This window comes from Parambassis ranga, chromosome 7, assembly GCF_900634625.1.
Source record: "Parambassis ranga chromosome 7, fParRan2.1, whole genome shotgun sequence".
In the NCBI taxonomy this organism is placed as follows: domain Eukaryota; kingdom Metazoa; phylum Chordata; class Actinopteri; family Ambassidae; genus Parambassis; species Parambassis ranga.
In genome coordinates this window covers 7,964,554-7,991,337 of record NC_041028.1, presented here as the reverse complement: position 1 = coordinate 7,991,337, position 26,784 = coordinate 7,964,554, and the positions used below count along the sequence as shown (strand labels likewise).

At 43.4% G+C, this 26,784-nt stretch overlaps 1 protein-coding gene across 1 annotated transcript; it reads right to left on the bottom strand.

Annotated features, from left to right (window-relative positions):
• Positions 1-17,881: 17,881 nt before the first annotated feature.
• LOC114438226 (deoxynucleoside triphosphate triphosphohydrolase SAMHD1-like) lies at positions 17,882-26,392 on the bottom strand. Its single transcript, XM_028409435.1, has 17 exons — positions 26,210-26,392; positions 26,057-26,117; positions 25,908-25,971; positions 21,217-21,377; positions 20,965-21,080; positions 20,610-20,686; positions 20,190-20,372; positions 20,030-20,106; positions 19,732-19,828; positions 19,549-19,640; positions 19,345-19,460; positions 18,909-19,018; positions 18,765-18,791; positions 18,624-18,695; positions 18,445-18,549; positions 18,193-18,330; positions 17,882-17,958 (listed from the first exon to the last, which is right to left on the bottom strand). Exons 1-17 carry the CDS (start codon positions 26,304-26,306, stop codon positions 17,890-17,892), a joined length of 1,662 nt encoding a protein of 553 aa, XP_028265236.1. The 5' UTR covers positions 26,307-26,392; the 3' UTR covers positions 17,882-17,889.
• Positions 26,393-26,784: the final 392 nt, after the last annotated feature.

The following is a 26,784-nucleotide window of genomic DNA, read 5'->3' as shown; positions in this document are numbered from 1 at the left end:
CAGGACTTTAATCAGGATCCAATCACCTGGTTTCAGTCTGTGGGGAGAGACAGAGTTTTCTGGCAGATTATTGCAATGTTTTACTTCATCATTTTGCAACACTTTCTTCATCCAGTGAAGTAAAGTGTTCTCTCTGTCACTTTTTTCTATAGCACTCTTAAAGTTTGGTAACATAAACACCCTGTGATGTACTATTTCAAAAGGTGTGAGCCCATGAGTAGTTTTTGTTATTCTCATCCACAGTTTGACTAAACTAATACAATCTTCAATGGGCAGACCTGTGTCTGTTTTTCTTAGGCTTCCTTTTATTGTGCCATTCGTTCTTTCTACCAGGCCTGCACTCTGAGGGTGGTAGGAACAATGGTTCTTTAGTGCAAAGCCTAATTGGTCACTGCATAGTTGGATTATTCTATTTACAAAATGTGTACCATTGTCAGAATGAATTACTTGTGAGATGCCATATGTAGGAAAGTAATGTTGTAATAGACATCGTGCTACTGTTTCAGCATCATTCCTTTTACATGGATATATTTCTGGCTATTTTGAAAATGCATCTATAATCACTAGAGCATATCTTGCTGTTGCTCCTGTGTTTATTTCAATGAAATCCATGTGTACTGTATGAAATGGGTGAGGAGGTTGTGGAAAACATCCTCTTTGTGGTCTGATTGCTCCTTGAGCATTGTGTTTACAACATATCATACATGATTGTACAAACAATTTGGCTGAAGTTTCAAAATTGATAGCATAAAAGTGTGTATTGATTATAGTAACCATCCCTCCTGTTTTGTGTAAAGATTTAGGAAGGATTGGTTTATCATCTTTGTAGTTTATTCCTTCTTTCAAAACCGCACCTCTATTTATCCATTGTTTAATTTCAGTAGTTGGTGCTGCAAGTTGGTTGTCACGTAGGATTGTGGCATTTATAATACTCTGTCAGGAAGTGATTTTGTTCATCAACTGTGTTTTTGCTTCCTGTGCAGCTGCTTTAGCAGCTTTATCTGCAAAGTTATTCCCTATCGTGATTTCTGAGTCGTCTGTCTGATGTGCAGCACATTTACATAGTGCCAATTTAGATGGCAAAGTGGTTGCATGCAAAAGATCTTTTCGCTGTGCAGCATGCGTAACTGTACTTCCTGTTGAAGTTTTCATTCCTCTACTCTGCCATATTTTAGCGAAGTGGTGTACAGCAGAGAAAGCATACTGACTATCTGTGAAAATGTTTACTTCCTTATCTTTAAACAGTGTGCAAGCTTGGGTTATAGCATGTAATTCAGCCAATTGTGCAGAGTAGTTTGATGGCAGAGGTTTAGCTTCTATAATAGTGTCAACTGTAGTCACTAGGTTCTTTCCTGGGGTTGACTTGTATGCTGAACCATCTTCATAAATAGACACTGCTGCTGGGTGTGGAGTGTCTGTGAGGTTATGTACAGCTTTTGTCTCCCAATCTATCTGCTATCGCTTTGCAACTGTGTGGGGTGCCCTCTTGTGTGGGTAAATGTAGAGCAGGGTTGTTTTTCCCTGGTGCGACAAAGATAATATGTGATGGAGTTAGTAGTTCCTGCACCAGTCTTGCTAGTCTAGCTTGTGTGACATACGGCAGATGTGTCTGTAGTAGAACATAAGGTATGTTGTGCTGCGTATGTACATGGGTTGTGTGTGTCAGGGTGACTGCTGCTGAGTCTTGTAGAGCTAGCTTCACAAGCTTGTACACAAGTTGGTAGCCCTTGTGCTACTGAGTCTAATTTCTTTGAATAATAGGCCAAAACCCTGTGGTTGCCTCCTGTGATTTGCGTCAAAACTGCTGTCATATACTGATCTTTAAGTGCTACATGCAAATGAAACGGTTTTGTGTAGTCAGGGTATGCTAAAACCTCAGTTGTCTGCATAGTCTGTTTCATTTTTTCAAATGCAGCTTTTGCATCTGTAGTCCATTCGATTTGGTCAAGCAAAGCGCAAAATTTCTTTTCCAAAAATTAATGCTAGCAAGGGTTTAGTTAAAAATGCAAAATCAGCAATAAACAAACGACAATACGTAGAGAAGATTGAAGCAAGGCGTCTGGACTTGTAGAGTTTTCTAGAAGACGTTTCGCTGCTCATCCAAGCAGCTTCATCAGTTCTAACTGTTTGGTGGGGAAACATGGTTTATATGTGGTTACAGACCTATGTGGGTGGGTCTGGGTAAAACTTAAAAAACTTACAAACAATAGCACTAAATGTTTCCATACTTACCTGTGATGTTCTGGCTGACTGGGCCAGGTGTGTCTAACGACTGGCTAACGACTATGAAACTGCCGGAGGGGGACTGGTTGACAGCCCTTTGTTCTTACTGTGAGTATGTGCAAACTTCCTGGGAATGGATGGAATCACTGCATTGTATGTGGTAGAAAGATGATGTCTGAGGCCACCACCTCTGTTAAGGGAAGGTTTTTCCAGCTTAACATAGATGGCTTCCTTGACTCCTCTTTCATACCACCTTTCCTCCCTGTCTAAAATGTGAACGTTGTTGTCCTCAAAGGAGTGTCCTTTGTCTTTGAGGTGGAGGTGAACAGCTGAGTCTTGTCCTGAGGAGGTGGCTCTCCTGTGCTGAGCCATTCTTCTGTGGAGTGGTTGTTTAGTTTCTCCAATGTACAGATCAGAGCATTCCTCACTGCACTGGACTGCATATATCACATTGCTGTGTTTCTCCCTGGGAATCTTATCCTTCGGGTGAACCAGTCTCTGTCTCAGTGTTGTCATAGGTTTGAAATGGACCGGGATGTCATGGTTGTTGAAGATCCTGCGGAGTTTCTCTGATACTCCTGACACATATGGAATGGAGATGTTCTTGTCAAACCTATGACAGGGACTTTTCTTCATCTTGTGTGTTGTGCTTCACGGAGACCTGGCTTTGTGAACAGATACCGGACTGCGCGCTGCAGCTGGAGGGATTCCAACTCCTCCGTGCGGATCGCCACAGGGAACTCTCCGGTAAAACCAAAGGTGGAGGTGTCTGTTTCTATATCAACAGTGGTTGGTGTACTGATGTGACTATGATCTCCCAGCACTGCTCTCCTGCTCTGGAATACTTATTCATTCATTGTAAGCCATTTTACTCTCCACGTGAGTTTGCTTCATTCATTCTGGCCGCTGTTTACATCTCGCCCGGTGCGGACGTGCACGAGGCTCAGCGTGCACTCACGGATCAGATCCTGTGTTTGGAGCAAACATATCCGGACTCCTTAATTATTGTCCTTGGTGACTTTAATAAAGGAAACATGAGCAAAGAACTCCCGAAATACAAACTGATCAAATGCCCGACCAGAGAGGAGAACACACTGGATCACTGTTACACCACAATAAGCGAGGCATATCGCGCAGTGCCCCGTGCTGCTCTTGGACTATCTGACCATGTGATGGTCCATCTGATTCCTGCGTACAGACAGAGGCTGAAGCTCTACAAACCTGTGGTGAGGACATCTAAAAAGTGGACCAGCCAGGCTGTGGATGAGCTTCGCTCCTGTTTTGAGACAACGGACTGGGAGGTGTTCAGGGCTGCCACTGATAGTCTTGATAAGTTCACGGACACTGTGACGTCATATATACAGTACTGTGAGGACAGTATTGTGCCAACACGCACCATATGAAGTCATGAAGTCCTTTGAGCGCCTGGTACTGTCCCACCTCAAGACCATCACAGCCCCCCTCCTGGACCCCCTGCAGTTTGCCTACAGAGCTAACAGATCTGTGGACGATGCTGTCAACCTGGCTCTTCACTACATCCTGCAGCATCTGGACTCCCCGGGAACCTATGCTAGGATCCTGTTTGTGGACTTCAGCTCTGCTTTCAACACAATCCGCCCAGCTCTCCTCCAAGACAAGCTGTCCCTGCTGCATGTTCCAGACTCCATCTGCCGGTGGATCACTGACTTCCTGACAGACAGGACACAGCATGTGAGGCTGGGGATGAATGTCTCGGAAACAAGGACCATCAGCACCGGTACCCCCCAAGGCTGTGTACTTTCCCCTCTGCTCTTCTCCCTGTACACCAACTGCTGCACCTCCAGCCACCAGTCTGTCAAACTGCTTAAGTTTGCTGACGACATCACCCTCATTGGATTCATCTCAGATGGGGATGAGTCTGCCTACAGGAGGGAGGTGGACCGTCTGGTGTCCTGGTGTGCTGACAACAACCTGGAGCTGAATGCCCAGAAGACAGTGGAGATGACAGTAGACTTTCGGAAAGTGCCAGCTCCATCACCCCCCCTCACCCTGACAGACACCCCCATCTCCACAGTGGACTCTTTCCGCTTCCTGGACCTCAAGTGGGAGCTCACCATAAGCTCCCTCATCAAAAAGGCCCAGCAGAGGATGTACTTCCTGCAGCAGCTGAGGAAACTCAAGGTGCCAGCCAGAATGATGGTTCAGTTCTACATGGCCATCATTGAGTCCATCCTCACCTCCTCCATCACAGTGTGGTACGCTGGGGCCACTGCCAGGGAGAATCACCATATACGGTCCATCCCACCGGGGTGCTGCCCAAGTCTTTCTTTTGATGACCTTAACAAGGATCTGGTCTCCTTGCTTCAGCAGTGATGTCTGCAAAGGAAAAGAAGACTCTGGCAGATTATTGGCTTTCTGTACTTCTTTACAAGCAAACATCTGGCACATCCAGTCTGCCAGTGTGTTTTCCCGTGACGCCTCATGCTCTTCCTGCACAGGGTCACACACCGGCAAGGCCTGCCATGAATGGCTTCAAACGGTGTTACCCCTTTTCCTGTGGGCACTATACGCATGTACAGTTCAACTAGGGGCACACAATCTACCCATGGCCTTCCAGTTTCCTCCAGTTTTTTGTAACCTTGCTTTAAAACCCCTTCACATCTACCTATTTTTTGCTATCCTCGCCTAATTTGCATACCCAAAAGAAAAAGCTTATAACAGGAGAACTGTAAGGCCAATCTGCCTGTGAGAGACATCTTTTGAAAGATAATTCATTCTAGTTTCTGAAAAAAATTGACTGACAAGTGTGAGTAGAGCACATCTTAAACTGCATCTGTTCAAATATTGATCTTTTTTCTTTTTTTGGTGCTCGAAAATAATGTAATATATTTGAAAAAGCCTGACAAAGAGATGCTTGACAGTTGTCAGTTGAAATTATACACAGGTCTTCTACATCTTGCCAACCACACCTGTACAAAATTTCACACCTCTAAACTTAACTGTATGGAAGCTGTGGACTGTTTTGTCTGTGGTGTCACTGGCGTCTCCAAACCTCTCCAAAATGTGTCCAAATGGCCAAATTGTGCCAAATGCCGTTTCTCACTTCTATGACCCTGAAACTCACAATGAAGCATTTTGATTACCAAAAAACCTTTTTTGGTCAATTTTTTCTCACATGTCTATGTCAAGCTTGACCGCTGTGGTCACCATACATTTACTGGGTGGTCAATTTAGGCACATATAACGTATAATATTTGAAAGAACATGAAAAACAGTTTTCATATGAATTTCAAATAAGTTTTGTTTTATTACAAAGCAAAACTATTTGTGTAAAATCAGCAATTGGCAACAAATTGTGCATAAAAAGTGCAAAATTCCATAGAAACATACTGTAACATACGTGAGTTTAGCCGGCTTTCAGTTGGTACGGGCGGACAGGAACTGCACCGAGAGCGGCAGGAAGAAAGGAGGGGGACTTGCGCTCTACGTGAACAACCGGTGGTGCAGCCCGGGACACGTTACGGTAAAGGAGCGTGTGTGCAGCCCGGACATTGAACTGCTAGCGGTGAGTCTACGTCCATATTATTTGCCCAGAGAGTTCTCTCACGCCATTGTACTCGTTGTTTACATTGCTCCCTCGGCTGAGGCGTCGCGGGCTACTGACGTCATCAGCTCTGTGACCGCGAGGCTTCAGACCCAGCACCCTAATGCCTTCATAGCGATTTCTGGCGATTTTAACCATGTTAATCTGAAATCAACTCTGCCCACTTTCAAGCAGTTTGTGGACTGCAAAACAAGAGAAAATAAAACTCTAGATTTACTGTATGCTAATGTTAAAGAGGCATACAGCTCCATAGCTCTCCCTCCCTTGGGCAGATCAGACCATAGCCTTGTCCACCTCAAACCCCAGTATATACCAGCAGTACAGCGGCAGCCGGTGACCACCAAAACTGTACGGAGGTGGACACCGGAAGCCCTGGAGACCCTGCAGGGATGTTTTGAGGTGACTGACTGGGATGTGTTCTGTGACACCCACGGTGAGGATGTAGACACACTCACAGACTGTATCGCAGAATATGTTAATTTTCGCACAGATTCTCTAATCCCCACCAGGTCAATACGCTGCTTTCCAAACAATAAACCATGGGTGACAAAGGACATCAAGGCATCACTCAACAGAAAGAAGACAGCCTTCTTGAGTGGAGACAGAGAGGAGATGAGGAGGGCCCAGGCAGAGGTGAGGGAGAAGATTGGAGAGGGCAAGGAGAGCTACAGGAGGAAGCTGGAGAGCCAACTTGCCCGGAACAACTTGAGGGAGGTATGGAGTGGCATGCGAACCATCACCGGCCACAATAGGATCTCTGACCAGCTGATGGATGGAGATCTGCAGGAGGCCAACCAGCTGAACCTGTTCTTCAACAGGTTTGATAGTCCACTCCCTGACCACCCTCCCCCTCCCTGTGATGCACCATTAACACCTGTCGATAACAACAATGTACCTCCTCCTCCTCCCCCTCCCCCTAACCACACTAACCAGTCTCACCTCCCCATCAATAACATCACCCTGCCCCCCTTACCCCACCTCCCATTAACAACCCCCCACCCTCCCCCATCAGATCTCTCTCTCTGCTCTTCTGTGTCCACAGTTACCATCACCACAGAAGATGTGAGGAGGGAGTTCAGTCGCCTACGACCGGGAAAAGCTGCAGGACCGGACGGACTCAGCCCCAGAGTACTCAGGGACTGCGCCACACAGCTGTGTGGGGTCTTCCAGCACATCTTCTCCCTGAGTCTGAGCCTGATGACTGTCCCTGCCCTGTGGAAGACAACATGCCTTGTTCCTGTGCCCAAGACCAAACATCCAAGCACACACAGCGACTACAGACCAGTTGCTCTGACTTCACATGTGATGAAGTCTCTGGAGAGGCTGGTCCTGAAACACCTGCGTGCTGTTGTGGAACCATCGCTGGACCCCCTGCAGTTTGCTTACCAGCCCCGTATTGGAGTGGAGGACGCCATCATCTACCTGCTGCACAGAGCACACACCTACTTGGAGGAGGCAGGTAACACTGTTAGAATCATGTTCTTTGATTTTTCCAGTGCGTTTAACACCGTGCAGCCTGCCCTTTTGAATAGGAAGCTCCTGGACATGCAGGTAGAGACCCCACTGGTCACCTGGATCACTAACTATCTTACAGGTCGACCACAATTTGTGAGGCTGAGGAACACCGTCTCGGACACGATAGTGAGCAGCACGGGGGCACCCCAGGGCACGGTACTGTCTCCATTCCTGTTCACACTCTATACATCGGACTTCAGACACTGCTCACAGTCCTGCCACCTGCAGAAGTTCTCGGATGATTCTGCCATTGTGGGCTGTACCAGCAGAGGTCGGGAGGCGGAGTATATGAGTGTGGTGGACAGCTTTGTGGAGTGGTGCGGACAGAACCACCTGCAGCTGAATGTCACAAAGACAAGAGAGCTGGTGGTGGACTTCAGGAAGCACCAGACACTCCCAAACCCGGTCAGCATCAAAGGTACCAACGTGGACATTGTGGACAGCTACAAATACCTGGGAGTCCACATTGACCACAAACTGGACTGGTCCACAAACGCAGAGGCAATATACAGGAAGGGACAGAGTCGCCTGTATCTACTGAGGAGACTCAGGTCCTTTAACGTCTGCCAGACCATGCTGCAGATGTTTTACCACTCGGTGGTCTCCAGCGTCATCTTCTACGCTGTAGTGTGCTGGGGCAGCAGGATGAAGACGGCCGACACCAACAGACTCAACAAGCTCATTAGGAAGGCTGGCTCGGTACTGGGAGTGGAGCTGGAGTCTGTGGTGGAGGTGACGGAGAGGAGGATACTGAGGAAACTCCTCAGTATTCGTAACAACACGTCTCACCCCCTGCACGACACACTGCTGTCCTACAGGAGCACATTCAGCGGTAGACTGAGACTACCGAGGAGCAGCACAGAACGCCACAGGAGGTCCTTCCTGCCAGTGGCCATCAGACTGTATAACTCCTCCCCTTTCTGTATGGAGAAGTGCTAGATAATCATGTCAGGCATCACTGTCATTCCCTCCACTTGTCTATATTATGTTTACTTAGCACCTTACATCTCCATATTGTATCCATGTATCATATATTGTGCTCATACTGCGTACTGTACTCTGATTTGGATTATAGTGACACTTATACTCTTATACTCTGTACTTAACTGCATTTAATGTAACTTGATACCTCTGGCACAAGAATTTCCTTCGGGATTAATAAAGTTTTATCTTATCTTATCTTATCTTATCTTATCTTAAAACAATATAATGATAAAAGTGACCATATTATGCACATAAGGTGCAAAATTCTATAGAAACATATATACAATAAATGACCACATTATGCACATAAGGTGCAAAGCAACACATGTAACTACAGTAAAAGTGAAATATGTACAAACACATTTTTTTGCATAAAATGTGAAAAGGTATGAAACGAGTTTAAAAAAAACCCTTCTGGTTGTGCCACAGGTTATAACAGTCACGCTGTGGCACAAAACAGAGAGGCACAGCACATGTTTGACATCCCACTGGTGTCTTCCTGTGGCAGAGAGAACAGTTTCTTCTGCCCACAGTACCTGCCTTGCTTTTTGGGACATCCATTCCCTCAGAAAAGTACTTGGGCCTGTGGGATGTGATCGGGGGAGGAGGTGCAGTATGGTGGGGTGAGGACCGCTGAGAAGACCCGTGGTCTGCCAGCTCCTCAACAAGGGCCTCCCTGAACTCCCTTTGGGTCATGGGACGGCCCCTCTGGCAGTGCTGGTACAGGATGTGAGCGTTGACGACGGCAATGTCAACAAAGTGGTAAAAGAAGGTCCTGTACCACTTCTTAGTTTTATGGGCCACATTGTAATAGCCAATCAGTGCATCTGAGAGGTCCACACCCCCCATGTGCTTATTGTAGTCCCTCACCGAGTCTGGGATGGGGACATCCAACTGCACCCACCTTCCCTCTCTCTTTATTCTCCTCTTGGCTGTCTGTCCACTTTGCACTTTGTGGATGGAGGAACACAGGACCACCTCTCGTGTGTCCATCCACTTCACAAAGAGAAGCTCCTGGTCCCTCACCCATCTGATGCTGCCTCGAGGGGGGTTCCGCCCAAAGTCATTACCCATAGCTTTTGGAAACCCAACCCGATTAGAGCGGATGGTGCCACAAGCCCCGACCTTCTGCCTCAGTAAGTCCCTAAAGAGCTGGGAACTGGTGTAAAAGTTGTCCACATACAAATGATAACCAGCTCCCAGAAGGTCAAACTCCATGAGGGACATAACTGAGTCATAGCTAAGGCCTTTGCCTGAGCTTGCAGACTTGCCCTCATATACAGAAAAATTCCATGTGTACCCCGTTTTAGAATCTGCCAATACAAATAATTTGTATCCCCATTTTGTCGGCTTGTTTTTGATATACTGTTTAATCGAAATTCTTGCTTTTGAGGCCACCATCCGCTCATCTATGGTAATGTTCTGTTGCGGCTGGAACTGCTCCTTGCATGCTTCCACAATTTGAGAATATAAAGGTTTTATCTTCCCAAGGCGGTCGTATGCAGGGGTCCCCCTTGCTGCAACATTCTCGGCATCTGCCTTCAAAGTGCTTAAGTGGAGAGCCCGGCTCATATTTAGAAATTTGGTCCGTGACATCACGGATGAGGGAAACGAGAGTTTGAAAAGCTTAGACCCTCTCCAGTAATCAGATAGCTGGGACAACTTCACTAAGCCCATGTAAATGACTAGTGCTAGATAAGATAGCATGTCCTGAAGAGTAAAATCTTTCCATTTCCCCTTTTTTCCCTGCTGGAGACTCGCTCCATATTTATTGCTGTTATCCAGCAAAGTGCTAATTACAATGTCTGTAAAAAACAGCTTGAAAAAGTCTAGTGGAGTGACAGCATGTCTGCTTCTCTGCTGCGGTCCAGGCTGTCTCACAGGCAGGAAAAGCAGTGATGGAGGCTGCACATCTGCAACATCTGCTGTATGCCACTGGTGTGTGAGTGTGTCAGAGTGTGAACTGGCAGGAGACAATCTGCCTCTCCCACCTTTCTTCCCCCTCCTCCCTCTGTGAGCACCTCTGGCAGCAGTTTCAGAAGCCGCGGAGCCGGATACAAGGAGGCCTTCTGCTGCCCGGCGACGCTTGGGCCTTTTTGCTTCTGGCTCCCAATCAGACCCACTCTCCTCCTCCAACTCAGATACTGGTCTACAAAGCACAAGATAATATAATAAAAAAAATATAATAATATTGCTGTTGGCAAAATAAAATAAAATAAACTTTAGTAGGTCTATACTAGCTAAAAGCAAATTTCTGACTAAAAGAGGCTTCTCACATATATACACAAAACCCAACATAATATGTATGTATGTACATGTATGTATGTATAAAATATAGCATTTAGTGGATCTATACCACCAAAAACGATCAAAAATCATTAAAAATGACTCTATGTCTCTATGTATGACCAAAAGTAAAGATCATTCACCACACTCACCGATCCAAAACATCGTCGAGTCCATCAGCAAACATTTCTTCTCTGCCCGAGTCATATTCGCTGTCCTCACTGTCCTCAGATGATGCTAAAATTAGCTCCAAAGCCTCTGCAGTCGAATATGTCGTCTTTTTTGCAGCTGGCATTATTAAATTCTGGCTGAGCGACTAAGACGGAACGTGAACGTGAGTTTCACCTCTCGTTTCGCGCGTAACAAAGATGGAGGGGGGGTGCGTCTTCTCTTTACGCAATGAAATGTGCTGCCACTGCTACAACCAAACCATGCATGCAGACTCTATTGAAAGCTAACGTGATTGGCTACACGCTAAAGAACCCTCATATCGTTCGCCAATAACCGCAACCGCTACTAGTGCAGGAAATCTCACGAGGTTGTGTGCAAATCCCATTCGGATTGGGAGCGCTTGTTATGTGTTAGGGGGTGTCCTGAAGTCAAACCTAAACAGAAAACGTTGCAAAAGCTTCTGTTTTACAGGTAACAAAGCTACAAAAACGAACGCACCCAACACAGACCTAAACATACGCTGGGACATAGCGGCTATATGCTAATAGCTCAGTGATGTTTGGACGATCGAAATTTTTATGCTGCAAAAATATGATATTACAACAATATTTTCATAACGTGGAATACTTCTATGGAAACATGCTTTTATTTTCTTTATCTCTGGATTCATACGGTGAAAAGGAATATAAATAGTTGTGGATTGGATTTATAATAAGACTTCAGGACCTCTCCAAAGGTAGGAATGCAATATTATTATTAATATTAATGTGTATGAATATTACTAAATGATGTTTTAGTGCTCATTGTGTGCACAAAATGAGCTTAATAGTTGAATTCTAGATAAACTAAGCTTTCTAGCAATGTATAACATGCCTATAGTGACAAAAATATAACAGAGGTATATGTTGTGCACACTGACGAGAACTCTGTAATAGTGCTACCGGAGCGGCGGCGCTCCGGTAGCTGAGAACAGGTTAATAGTTCCATTTGTCCGCTCTACTAATCCAGCACTTTGTGGATGGTAGGCACAGTGGTGTTTTAGTTCTATACATAACTGTTTTGCGAGTGTGTCAATGATCGTGTTTACAAAATGAGAACCATTGTCACTATAGAGACACTCTGGAATGCCATGTGTAGGAACTATGTGTTTGCACAAAGCTTTTGCTACTGTGAGGGCATCAGGTGACGCTGCGGGCACTATTTCTACCCATTTTATGAGTGGGCAGATGAGAACCAGACAATATTTGTACTTTTTGCACATAGATAATTCAATGAAATCCATGCAGAGATGTTGAAACGGAAAAGCTGGAATTGGCATTTGTCCTCTTTTGGGTCTTATATTGCCTTGCACATTGTGTCTGCAGCACACCAAACACCTTCTACAGTAGTTTTTGCAGAAAGAAGAAAAATTTGGGAGAGTGTGGAAATGGTGTTGTATTATCTGTAGCATCCCCCTGTTGAGACATGGCACGGCCCATGACTCAATTTAGCAGCCATTTCATATAATGATCTGGGAAGAACCGGTTTTCCCATATTTACATATAAGTCATCAGTGATGGTAGCACCTGATTTCAGCCACTGCGCTTTTTCTTTGTCGGGGGCATTACTTTGCATATCAACTATCACATCGGCTGGTATATGATCTGTTTCGTGTGAGTAAAGCAGAAGTGGTTTTAGCAGCTCGCTTAGCTTCCTGGTCGGCAAAAGCATTGCCTTTTTGAGACATCATCGGTAGCCTTAGTGTGTGCTGCACATTTACATATGGCCAGTTTTCTGGGCAGTAATACTGCTTTTAACAGAGCTTTTAGAAGCTCAGCATGTTGAACTGGTCGGCCTGTTGATGTTATCATTCATCGTCTCTCCCACTGTGTGGCAAAGGTATGTACAGTAGAAAATGCATATTGGCTATCTGTATATACAGTGAGGTTCTTTCCCTCAGCTAGTTCACATGCTTTTGTTAAGGCTATTAACTCTGCAGCTTGGGCAGAGTAATGGGACGGAAGTGACGAGGCATGTATAACCTGGGTTTTGTCAACAATGGCGTATCCTGTGTGTGTTTTACCAGCCATCCACGAACCATGTCAGTCCCTCACTTAATGGTGCATCTTGGAGATCTGGTCGAGGTTTACTAATTTTTTCTGTCAAGTGTTTACAATCATGCGGTTCACCCTCCTGCAAGGTGGGCAGCAGGGTTGCTGGGTTTAATGTTGTACATCTTTTGAGAGTTAAATTGGGTTGTAACAACAACATGGTTGTTAATGCCAGATGACGTGCTGGTGACATGAAAGATAATTTGGTTTCATTTAATAGACAATGCACGGCGTGGGGCACTAACAAGGTCAGAGGATGGAACAGCACAATTTCTGCTGTACATTGTACTGCTAAAGCAGCTGCACATACAGCTTGTAGACACGGAGGTAGTGCTAATGCTACTGGATCCAGACGTTTAGAGTAATATCCAATGGGTTTATTTTTATCTCCAGATTTTTGTAACAGTACAGAGGTCATAAACCCATGTTTACAATCCACAGTTTGGACGAAGGGTTTTGTATAGTCTGGCAATGCTAGTACTCCTGTTTCCACTAGCGTTTGTTTCAATTTAGTGAATGCTTCTTCCCCATCTGATGTCCAGATGATCTTTTCACTCAGGGACATGTCTTTCTGATAAATGAGATTTAGGAGTGGTTGTGTGAGGTATGCATAGTCAGGCACCCAGCTTCTACAGTAATTTGTTAATCCCAGAAACTGCATCATTTGTTGTTTTGTTTGAGGTTTTGGTGCAGATAAAATAGCTTGTTTTCTCTCTGGACATCATTTTCTGCCTTCATGGCTAATAGTATGCCCCAAGAATTTGACTTGAGTACGGGCCAATTGCAATTTGTCTTTAGAAACCTTATTTCCTGTATGCGCCAGGTGACTGAGTAGACTTTTTGTGGCATTAAGACACTCGTCTTGTGTGGGTGAGGCTATTAAGATGTCATCGACATATACTAAATACTGTGTGTGTGGCGGCGGTATCCAGGTAGAAAGGCAGTTTTGGATTTCCCAGGAGAAAATAGTTGGGCTATCACAAAATCCTTGTGGTAACCGAGTGTAGGTGTACTTTTTCCCCTCATATGTAAACCCAAACCATCCCTGTGAATCAGGATCAACTGGAATTGAGAAAAATGCATTACTCAGATCCACTACAGAGAACCACTTCTTATCAGGTTTTAAGGAATTAAGTAATGTGTGTGGGTCTGGCACACTCGGGGCTTGGCTTTCTACAGCCTTATTTACTTCTCTTAGATCTTGAATCATTCTCCAGGTTTTCCCATCTGCCTTTCGCACTGGAAAAATAGGCGTGTTGCACGACGACTCAGGCGATTCTTTTATTATTCCAGCTTTAAGCATTTGTTGTATCACAGGTGTTATGCCTTGTGCTGCCTCTGGTTTGAGAGGGTACTGTCGCTGTCGTGGTCTGTAACCGCTTTTTGCTTTTACAATTACAGGATGAGCGGTTGTCATTTGCCCTACATCAGACTTCCTTTTGACCACACCTCCTGAGGAACGTCAGCTAATTGTTCCTCCTCTGCTTCTGATAGTAGCATTCATGCTTCTATCTCTTCACTTTCCTGTGAGCAGGCGAGATGGGTGGTGGGCATGGTGTCCAAAGATCAGAATATACAGACTAGTTTTCTAACAGAGAGCAAAATATGATAAAATTTACCTACATAGCCCCAACAATAATCTACACAAATACTATGTGTAACAAACAACCACACATAAAAAATGTTAGAAAATGTATTTTTCTTGACATAAATTGACACAATTTGCTTTTACATAAATTGTGTTCACTTTTGGGGACAGCCAAGTCAGGTAGTCCAAGTCAGGGAGCAGTTTCTGAAAAACTTTGATAGTATACCTGAACTCCTTGGAAAGGGAAAGGGAAATACAAGGTCCAATACATAAGCCTCACACCTTCTATCACATCTCTTAGGCCATCAATCTTTGTATTGTAGATTTTCATCCTTTGTGTAGCAAGATCTTTAGACACACCATCTCCATCATCATCCTGAAACAAACCAAACATAGTGTATTTCAGACTCAACAGCTAAGACATACGATCTTCAACCAGCAAAACCTAATCAGTATTCTTGAGTCCCAAGTCAAAGTTTGACCCATAGGCGTCGCTACCATTATATCAGAGGGGGACGTGTCCCCCCACATTTTAAAACGGCCCGTTTGGACCCCCCCACATTTAGTGAGTAGGAAACTCCACCTAACGCTGTTTTGATTGCTCATGAAAAACTCCGTTCCACTTGGTTCATAAGAGAATAACCTCATCCACTCCATGTTTTCCTGGTTACCACAGCGCTGCAATACCGTTACTATAGTAACGGACCTAACAAAGCCAGTGGCTTTCTTCGAGCGAGCGTAAAACACCGTAAAGAGAACCGTCAGTGCTGCTCGAAGCTGGAGGAGGTAACGTCAGTGTCATCCCACAAAGTCCAGCTCATGCTGAAGCCTTACTGCTTTGTCACATGGCCCCAGGTGACGTTAGGTTGATGTTAAATCAACTTAGAAAAGTTGGGAGGAAGCTGCTGTTTACTGTCAGTTACAGTAGACGGTATTATTTGTCTGACGACATGTTGTTGCCTTTTCTGCTCCCTCCCCACACACAATGGACATGAGGAGATTCTAACAAAGACACAGAGAGTTAGAGTTGTTTTCAGCATTAACCCATATTGTAATAAGGCCAGGTTAGCTCCTGTTAGCCTGCAGCTTCAGCCTCGCCGAGCCAGTGCACATAGCCACCTGCTCCTATTCTTATCAGCAAGAATAAAATACATGTGATGGACCGTCACAGTGGGGCATTATACGAACTGATGTAGCAGATGAGGCAGTGCATCATTATAAACACATCCACACGGTTTGTTGTGAATTCAGCAGTTTTATAAGCAAATAAAGATAAAGACATGCATCTTTTTGTAAGTTAGTATTTTTAGTGTTTCAGTATTATCTGCATTAAGCAGTTTGGTTCATTTTTCTATGGGATTTGCCAGGTTTTTGTCTCTGTAAATGAGAGAAGGCCTCAGATATGGAGGCTGTTAGTGTAGTAGCACCAGTATGTTTGACAAAACTGTTGTTTCACTTGGAATTAGTTTCTGTTTGTCACAGAGTTTTTGTTGAATCTGTCTCTGAAATAGTCATTAAGTGTTTACTTCTGTAGGTAAAATAGTTTAACAACCTGTTAAAATCCACAGGAAATTGCAACTACTTCATATTATTATATTAGATTTCATAATATACTGATGTACTTTTTTTCACCACCCACCCACAGAAGGTGTCCCCCCCACATTTTTAATGCTTCCTACGCCACTGCATATAACCTACATGAAAAACCACGGAAATGTGTCTTGTTGAATGTTTTGGTAATTATTGTCAGGGTTGCGTGTCAGTGCGGACACAGATGCAGAAAGCAGAGCAGGTACAGCAAAGTGTCTTTTATTTTACGCCCGCAGGGCAAAAAACCAAAATCAACAACAAACTAAGGGTCACACTAAGCGTGGCAAAAACGAAGTTCTTAGCACAGATTCATAACAGTCGAAAAACCAAAGCAAGGCTTAGTCACCGGGAGATCACTGGAGTCAAGGCTGGCAAGGCACAGGCACAATCCCAAAGCGACGAGACGAACTAGCACCGAGTGCGGGGAGGACAGAGACTAAATACAAAGGGATCAGGGTGGACAATTGGACACAGGTGGGACACATGAGGGAGGAGCAGGTAATCACCGGGAGGAGGAGGGAGAACACAAGGAGGGGGAAGTCAAGACGCCTGCAACGAGAGGAGAGTCAGTGAACAACAAAACAGGAAATGCCAAAATAAAACAGGAAATAACACAGGCAAAACCAAAACACAAAACAAAAGCCCTGGCTCAAACCTGAAACCCTGACAATTATAGTACAAAATAGGTTATGATCATTTGTATTCAGGCATTTACAAATTAAACTAATCTTTATTTATTTTTAAACACTTTAGAATGCATATTAATGTCCAGAAAGAATTTAGAAATCAGTATTTGGTGGAATGTTAATGCCACTTTCTGATACCCTATGATGCCCCTAGTTACCACAGGACACCACAATACGCTCCCCCATTATATTTATGATATCCTTTGATGTGCCAAACTTTGGATCAGTTTAAGGGGTAACTGCTGACCTGTTAGAAGGGATCGCTTAATAGTGAGTGTATTTGAACAGAAAAAAAGGTTGGATTATTTACCCATAGTCTTAGAGTGTGTAGTATGTAGTAATTTACAGAGTTTACAGGGTCTAAAAAAACCACATAGATTCATATAAAGATGTGTCAAAGGTGGTGCAATTCTAATTACTTGTTTTATAAAAAGAGTTTTAAACAATCCAGATCATCCGGATTTTATCATGTCTGAAATGAAAATAACAGACATTCATCCCTTGTGTGTAATGGTAGAGGAGGCAACAACAGAGAGTGGGGCAGAGTGCAGCATGGTAAGTCTTTTCACATTATAAAGTAACTTTGAACTTTATTTCAAATAAACCCAACACCTTCAGTTCACATCTAAATAGGAGTATACTTTAATCTTTAGTAGGCTTACTACAGACAAATACAACAAACACCCACAAGCACAAAGATATCAACTGAGACACATTGATAACAGTGAATATAATATTATCATAATAGGAGTCAATGATTACTTGAATAATTATATCTAATTTCATGATGATGCAGAAGTTTAAAAACAGTCATTCAACCTATAAATGCTAAAATAATAGTTTTAAAACCTTGATCAAAAATCCATTAAAAACAGATCAAGCATGAAAAATGTTCCCACAAACCACAAAAAAACACCCAAATCACAAACTAAATGTTGTTTTATGTCAGACTCATTAGTCAGTTTAGTGTGCAGATCTGTTTGACCTCTGTTGAGACAATCATAGAAACACACATGCACGCAAATAATGTGTCAAAAAAGAGTCTAATTACTAAATAAAATAAAACCATTACAGAGAAGTAAATCTCAATGAATTACATATTAGTGACGAGAGCCCTATGAAACCAGAGTCTACCTGAGCATTCAACATCCATTGTGTAGTTGTGTTTTCCGTTCAGTTTGGACCTGCATTATTTCCACTGGCACCTCCACTGGCTTGTTCTGGTTGTGCTCTTTCTCCAACCTATATTTAAATATAGACAACAGTTAAACTTCTTTTCCTCCTCATGTTTCCATCCTTTTGTTTGTTACTAAAGCATAGCAGGCATGATGACTTAACATACAACAACTTGAGAAAATACATGCATAAGCCTTTTTTTTAGCGCCACATATGGTGCAATATAAAGGCTAAAAAAATGATTTACAAATGATAGAATGTATATTGTTGTTTGAAGAAATTGATGCTTTATTTTATTACCGTAGCTATGAAGCCTTTTTTCTTGCAACAGTCATGAAAAGCTTTCTGTATTTTATGGTACCGTCTCTGGTCTTCTTTGGTCTTCCAGTAGACCCTTATGAAGTTCTCAGAGAAGACAGATGGGAGGTGCATGGAAACCTGAAACAATTGAGAGCCACATATATATTTGATTTATGGTAGTACCAATCTTGTGTTATTTCTGTCTTATGTTCATAACAAACATTTTTTGGTTATTGTTGCTGGTGTTCTGACCCGGTTTCTGCTAATCTTATATCCTTTTGAATGGTCCCCCTTGGTGTAAAAGAAAGCATTCTCAATGGGGTCCTTCTGATCTTTTCCATAGTCAAACTCGGATTGCTAAAAGAAAACAATCAAATGATGATTAACAAATCCCAGAAAATGTGCTAAAGGTACTCTGAGTGAAGACTCACAACAACTTCAAAGTTGTCTTTCTCTGCACCAGTGTGTTCAGCCAGTTTCTGTTTTAAACCTTTAATTTCCTCCTGAGTGACAAATGGAGACCATGTGTCATTATTGTTATTATTTGGTTTTAATACTTAATTTATTCTTACCTTTGTAAATTCTGAGGCATCTTTTTTCTTGAACAGAGAAGGGTGGGAGTAGAATAAAAACATGTTTTTATTGTTTACTTGTGGAAGGTCAATGTGGATTGTCAGTCATCACAAGTACAATGTAATAACGACACATAAACACACCTTGGCTTCACCCACAAAAAAGTAGAGGTCTCGAGTTAGGATCCGCTGAAGAAGAGAGCGTGCACCCTCCATTTCTAGTGAGCTGTGGAGTATTTGTTCCATCACTTGGTCTACAGCAAAAACAGGAATATAGTGGAAAAATACATTTTAAACAAACCAAAGACTCACAAAACATAACTAACAGTAAGCTAAAAGCAGGTTTGAAGTTCAAATTAAACTTTAAGAGGTGGAATGTATTTAAAAAAAATAATTTACATGTATTTTGTACAACTCCTAAAGCTCTGGGTGTATTATTGACATATAAAATATATAATATATATATAAATATAATACAATATAAGACAATACCATTTTGATTACCAAAACGTGACATGCATAGATACATGCATGTTTTTAAAGACAGGTTTAAAACTCTACATAGTTTACATCCTCTGACCTGTCAGCTTGGTGTAGGCCTCCATGTCATCTTTGGCCTGAGAGAGACTGAACATCTTTCCTCCTGAACCTTCAATCTGGATGTGTTTGTCTGCTTTTAAGAAGGCATCTGTGATCCTGGATAAACAGACACAACATACAACTTTGGTGAACATTTTGCTGAGACCCTGCTACATGCTGCAGAGCAGGCAGGACTGGCACTCACATGAGCTCTATATTCTTGTTTACTTTGTGCTGGTAGGCTCGCCTGTGGAGAGCATGTCTTGTGGCGAACATGTCGTACAGATTGATCACTTCCTGTTGAGAGCATTGCATGGAATTTAGTCACGGCTACTCAGATACATACTTAGTTTGTTCTTTCTCAGTAGATAAAAGCAGGAGTTAACACCTTGTCTCTAGAGCAGATGTGGTTCTCACACACTCTGGCAAACTTGATGAATCGCATGTGGTCAAAGTTGTTCTTGATGCCGAGGTGATGACAGTCCCTGAAACCAGATGCAACAAGAACATTTGTGAGTGGCAGAGTAACTCCACTTCTAAATCCTTTTCAGCAGAGTAACAAAACACCCTTGAATATACAGCCTATAGAAAGTGAATGCTGTAATAATTATTTAAGGGAAGTAACCCCCTGTAATTCCTCACTGTAAATATAAATGGACAACATTCTACTGTAAATCAAGCCTCACCTGGCAAAGTAGTCAAACTTGTCCACATCAATCCCAGTTATCGGGTTTGACACAATTTCATAGAGGAAAGAACGCCGCTGTGGAAATAACAACAGAGTAATGGCTTAACACGTATTCTGACACTTCATGCCACAATATTCACAATATTCAATAGCAGTACCTCTTGATCAGTCTTCTGAGGACCTTCATCCTTGCGCTGCTTTAGATCAGTCTTCTGAGGGGCAATCATCTCTTTGATGAACTTCAGGTCCGTTTGCAGGTTCAATCCATACAGCTCCATAGAGCTTTGCAGATTATTTGTTTCCACCATGTGATCCAACATTTGCACTGAGGCCTTCTCGTGCTGCCAGAGACACAAGTAAAAAAGACCAGTTTTACTTTAACATGACAGAATGCTGAGACGGGACTAATCAGCGGGAGGACTGGGAGGTGGCTGTATTAGTGTATGCAGTTCGCCCAAGTGCCTCTCATTCTGTGCTGACTGTTTAAATCGTTCATGGCTAGCACTAGGCAGAGGCTTCGTTTATCGATTACCTCATTTCCCTAAAAGCTGGACTACCTTCATTATTTTTTTACTTACCTTCCACTGTGGGTCATCATTGGGAAAAGCACTGGGAATAAACATCTGATCATACAGATGAGAAAAGGGCCCATGTCCTACACACAGAGAAATACTGTCAGTTTTCTGACATTACATTTAGAGACTTTTACTACATTTGGCTGGATATTATTGCCATTCATTTGTTATCTGTACCATTGACTGGGATTGTTTACCTTTCATAGAGTAAGTTAAGTATGTTATCTCTCAGGTCCATGTTTTCAGGATTTGATGCTTAGTTACCATATTACTTACTTTCATTTTCACATTAAAACACACCCTGTGCATACCAGAATAAAGAATGTCATAGTGCATTGGAAGATGTGTATTCACTTACCCAGATCATGGCAAAGACCAGCAATCTGCACACAGAGGATGTCTGTGTCAGTGATGTCGAGTTCTGGCTGCTTTGACTTCAGAGCTTTTGCAAGCTCTCCAGCTAAGTAACCCACCCTGTATCACCAAATACACACAAACACACACATACACTGATAATACAAGGTATTTCACTTGCATCTTTAGTACAACAGACTGATCCATTAATTTGGATAATCTATGAGCACACAGACATGTCTGTCTGCAGACGTACCCAATGGAGTGTTCGAAGCGGTTGTGTGATGCTCCAGGGTAAACAAAATAAGCTCCTCCAAGCTGCTTGATGTTTCGCAGTCTCTGGAACTGGGGTGTGTCAATGATTTTGACAAGAAGTGGGTGTAACTCCATATGACCATGGATGGGATCATTGATTACCTGGGCACAGTGGCGTAGGAAGCATTAAAAATGTGGGGGGGGGGGGGGGGACACCTTCTGTGGGTGGGTGAAAAAAAGTACATCAGTATATTATGAAATATAATATAATAATATGAAGTAGTTGCGATTTCCTGTGGATTTTAACAGGTTGTTAAACTATTTTACCTACAGAAGTAAACACTTAATGACTATTTCAGAGACAGATTCAACAAAAACTCTGTGACAAACAGAAACTAATTCCAAGTGAAACAACAGTTTTGTCAAACATACTGGTGCTACTACACTAACAGCCTCCATAACTGAGGCCTTCTCTCATTTACAGAGACAAAAAACTGGCAAATCCCATAGAAAAATGAACCAAACTGCTTAATGCAGATAATACTGAAACACTAAAAATACTAACTTACAAAAAGTCTGTATCTTTATTTGCTTATAAAACTGCTCAATTCACAACAAACCTTGTGGATGTGTTTATAATGATGCGCTGCCTCATCTGCTGCATCAGTGTTTCCCTGTTCATATAATGCTCCACTGTGTCCTGACGGTCCATCACATGTATTTTATTCTTGCTGATAAGAATAGGAGCAGGTGGCCATGTGCACTGGCTAGGCGAGGCTGAAGCTAGCAGGCTAACAGGGGCTAACCTGCCTTATTACACTCAACAAAAATATAAACGCAACACTTTTGTTTTTGCTCCCATGTTTCATGAGATGGACTTGAAGATCTAAACTTCATTCCAGATACACAATATTACCATTCCTCTCAAACATTGTTCACAAATCTGTCTAAATGTGTGATAGTGAGCACTTCTGCTTTGCTGAGATAATCCATCCCACCTCACAGGTGTGCCACATCAAGATGCTGATCTGACATCATGATTAGTGCACAGGTGTACCTCAAACTGCCCACAATAAAAGGCCACCCTGAAATGTGCAGTTTTGTCTCACAGCAAAATGCCACAGATGCCACAAGCATTGAGGGAGCGTGCAATTGGCATGCTGACAGCAGGAATGTCAACCAGATCTGTTGCTCGTGCATTGAATGTTCATTTCTCCACCATAAGCCGTCTCCAAAGGCGTTTCAGAGAATATGGCAGTACATCCAACCGGCCTCACAACCGCAGACCACGAGTAACCACACCAGCCCAGGACCTCCACATCCAGCAGGTTCACCTCCGAGATCGTCTGAGACCAGCCACTCAGACAGCTGCTGAAACAATTGGTTTGCATAACCAAACAATTTCTGCACAAACTGTCAGAAACCGTCTCAGGGAAGCTCAACTGCATGCTCGTCGTCCTCATCGGGGTCTTAACCTGACTCCAGATCGTCGCCGTAACAGACTTGAGTGGGCAAATGCTCACATTCGATGGCGTCTAGCACGTTGGAGAGGTGTTCTCTTCACGGATGAATCTCGGTTTACATTGTTCAGGGCAGATGGCAGACAGCGTGTGTGGCGTCGTGTGGGTGAGCGCTTTGCTGATGTCAATGTTGTGGATCGAGTGGCCCATGGTGGTGGTGGGGTCATGGTATGGGCAGGCATCTGTTATGGACGAAGAACACAGGTGCATTTTATTGATGGCATTTTGAATGCACAGAGATACCGTGATGAGATCCTGAGGCCCATTGTTGTGCCATACATCCATGAACATCACCTCATGTTTCAGCAAGATAATGCACGGCCCCATGTTGCAAGGATCTGTACACAATTCTTGGAAGCTGAAAATGTCCCAGTTCTTGCATGGCCAGCATACTCACCGGACATGTCACCCATTGAACATGTTTGGGATGTGCTTGACCAGCGTATACGACAGCGTGCACCAGTTCCCACTAATATCCAGCAACTTCGCACAGCCATTGAAGAGGAGTGGACCAACATTCCACAGGCCACAATAGACAATCTGATAAACTCTATGCGAAGAAGATGTGTTGCACTGCATGAGGCAAATGGTGGTCACACCAGATACTGACTGGTTCTGAGTCCCCAGACCGCCAATAAAGCAGAAACAAAATGCACATTTCAGGGTGGCCTTTTATTGTGGGCAGTTTAAGGTACACCTGTGCACTAATCATGATGTCAGATCAGCATCTTGATGTGGCACACCTGTGAGGTGGGATGGATTATCTCAGCAAAGCAGAAGTGCTCACTATCACACATTTAGACAGATTTGTGAACAATGTTTGAGAGGAATGGTAATATTGTGTATCTGGAATGAAGTTTAGATCTTCAAGTCCATCTCATGAAACATGGGAGCAAAAACAAAAGTGTTGCGTTTATATTTTTGTTGAGTGTACAATATTTGTTAATGCTGAAAACAACTCTAACTCTCCGTGTCTTTGTTAGGAATCTCCTCATGTCCATTGTGTGTGGGGAGGGAGCAGAAAAGGCAACAACATGTCGTCAGACAAATAAAACCGTCTACTGCAGGGGTGTCCAAACTACGGCCCGCGGGCCAACTGCGGCCGGACCGCAGCGGTCGGATTTTCTATGGCCCACGGCTTCTATCTTAAAATGTGTTATTTTTGGCCCGCCAGCCAAACAGAGTAAATCATACAAAATCAACAGACAATTCTTGTTTTTGTTTTTAACTCATTGTGTAACGTTTGCATCATGATTCTCTGAGCAGAACATTATCTCTCTCTCTCTGCATCGTGGTGCGTCACGCGGTGCTGCAGGGCTGTTGTTGGTTCCAGCTACGCAGAGGGCTCCGAAGGTGCAAAACACCGGTTCAGCACTTCGACACAATTCACTACGAGACTAAACATGCTTCTGCATACAGCCTGCTATAGAGAGCGTCTGTACAAGTTAAGTTCTCCAAAACTACGGAACCCCTCCTTACATGGTAAAAAAAGAAATAAATTGTGGCCACGAATTATGTATAACGTGCGCACGAAATATTGTTATTATTAGTTGTAGTATAGTAGCCCTATTAGAATTCTTGGACGGGGCGCATGGGAGCGGGCTGCCCGGCCAGAGAGCAGCCTCCCCGTGCAGCAATGAGCGTCCCTCTCTGGGGAATGTGCCGGAGTACTGGGGGGCTCCAGGAGCGCAGGGGAGTGGAGCGGAGCGTCCCTCTCCCTGTCCATCGTGTCGCTCCCTGCTGCCCGGTGCGGGCAGGAGCGGGCAGCAGGGAGCGATGCTGGAGCCATTAGAGAAGTTTAAGAGACATGATGGCGCGGGAGAGGGACGCTCGTTGCTCCCTGCTGCACGGGGAGGCTGCGTCCTGTCCGGCAGCCTGCTCGGGCCTTTTTACCAGCGGCTGGAAAAAAGCAACTCTCCAGAAATGCGAACATTTGTAAACCATGAATTAGTTTGTGCCGTGTGAGCAGACTGTCTGTGATAAACTGTGATGTTTTACTGGAGCAGCAGAGCAGTCCGTCTTTGCTTGTTAACGTTCTCTGTTATTAGACTGTCAGCTGTACAGAGACGCGTCACTTCTCTCAAACTGACTCCGTCATTCAGTACACATCTGTCGTAAGGCACGTCATTACGTTTTTACGTCTCGTTGCACTGCAAACCTGTGTAAACATTAAATTACAGACCCTTTGAGATCAGCACTAAATGACTCCCACCTGGTCTACCTGACATTTTACTGATGTCTGCTGCTCCTAAACCAGACCTGCCACACATGATCAGATCTCACCTTCACAGTAGAGTCAATAACTTGCCTGTTGCTCTGTTATCACAACCACACAGTTTCTGAATGTTTTAAATTTATGCTGTAAATTCAGAACATTTTCTGATCTGTTCATCTGAATGCTACGATGTTATTTTGTTTCCTGTTTAAGATGTAATATATTACAAAACAGCATACACATTTTTTATTGTTTAAAATAATGACATCGGGGACTGTTGGCCCTCGGAGACTTTCACATTATCGAATCTGGCCCTCCCCGAAAAAAGTTTGGCCACCCCTGGTCTACTGTAACTGACAGTAAACAGCAGCTTCCTCCCAACTTTTCTAAGTTGATTTAACATCAACCTAACGTCACCTGGGGCCATGTGACAAAGCAGTAAGGCTTCAGCGTGAGCTGGACTTTGTGGAATGACACTGACGTTACCTCCTCCAGCTTCGAGCAGCACTGACGGTTCTCTTTACGGTGTTTTACGCTCGCTCGAAGAAAGCCACTGGCTTTGTTAGGTCCGTTACTATAGTAACGGTATTGCAGCGCTGTGGTAACCAGGAAAACATGGAGTGGATTTCAGCGGTGAGGTTATTCTCTTATGAACCAAGTGGAACGGAGTTTTTCACGAGCAATCGAAACAGCGTTAGGTGGAGTTTCCTACTCACTAAATGTGGGGGGGTCCAAACGGGCCGTTTTAAAATGTGGGGGGACACGTCCCCCTCTGATATAATGGTAGCGACGCCTATGCCTGGGCACAAAAATCATAAACAAATGTGTCCGTTTGTCTGGGATTCTGTAGACTCACTTTTTGACACTTGACAGTTTGACTACACTCTTATTTGTCCTGTTTAGTTCTCAAGCTATGAATATAGATTGTGATGAATGATGTGCAGTTGGAATTCTAACCTTGCTGCAATAGGTTTCCATGTGCTTCTTGATGGCCTTGCGGAGGTTTTCATAATCATCACCACTAAATAAATAAAAAGAGAATAACAAAGAATTAATTAGGTGGTTGCACAGACACTACATCCTTCAATTGAAATGACAACACTTACTCTGTGACAGTCTCCTTCAGTTTTTTAAGATCCAGCAGCTGATCACCAGTGATCTTTTTTTCTGAGTAAATAAGAAAACAGTTAATAGCAGTCCAATAATACACTTGCTAATTGTAGTCAGATAATTAATCTACAGAATTAAAAAAAAACAACCTTTGAATGTCTGCTCCCATTTTCCAAGACCTTCATCTTTTAGGAATTTACCTACTTCCTCTTCGGTCCAATATTTAATATCTGCAGGGCGCACCATTTTCCTTTATTTGAGGTTTTCAAAGCTGATCTGGTAAACAGGTATCTTAAAGTAATCCTGTAAAATGTCACTTTGTTTATCACAGCTGATCAGGGCACCAGCCCTTTTATGTGTTTGCCACACCTATCAAAATCGGTCACTGCCCTCATGGTAGAAAAAATGTCACATACTCTCTGGTAATGTCATGTACTTATTACATGTGTTGGAGCCAGATTAATTTTGAATTTATTTAAATATGTTTACAATCAGAATTTATGTTGCTACTGATTGGATTGTGATTTGAATTGTTTTTGTGGATGAAATTTACTTATTGTGTAAAACGAATGGATCGCTCCTCCCTGGCAATCAGCTCTAAAACACCTGCAGCCAGGTGGGGCAAGGTGTGTAGAAGAAGGAAGTCAGGAGGAGGAGAGATACGATTTGGTTACCGCAATTTGATTTAATTAGTTCTTATTTTGATTGATTTTTTGAAGGACAA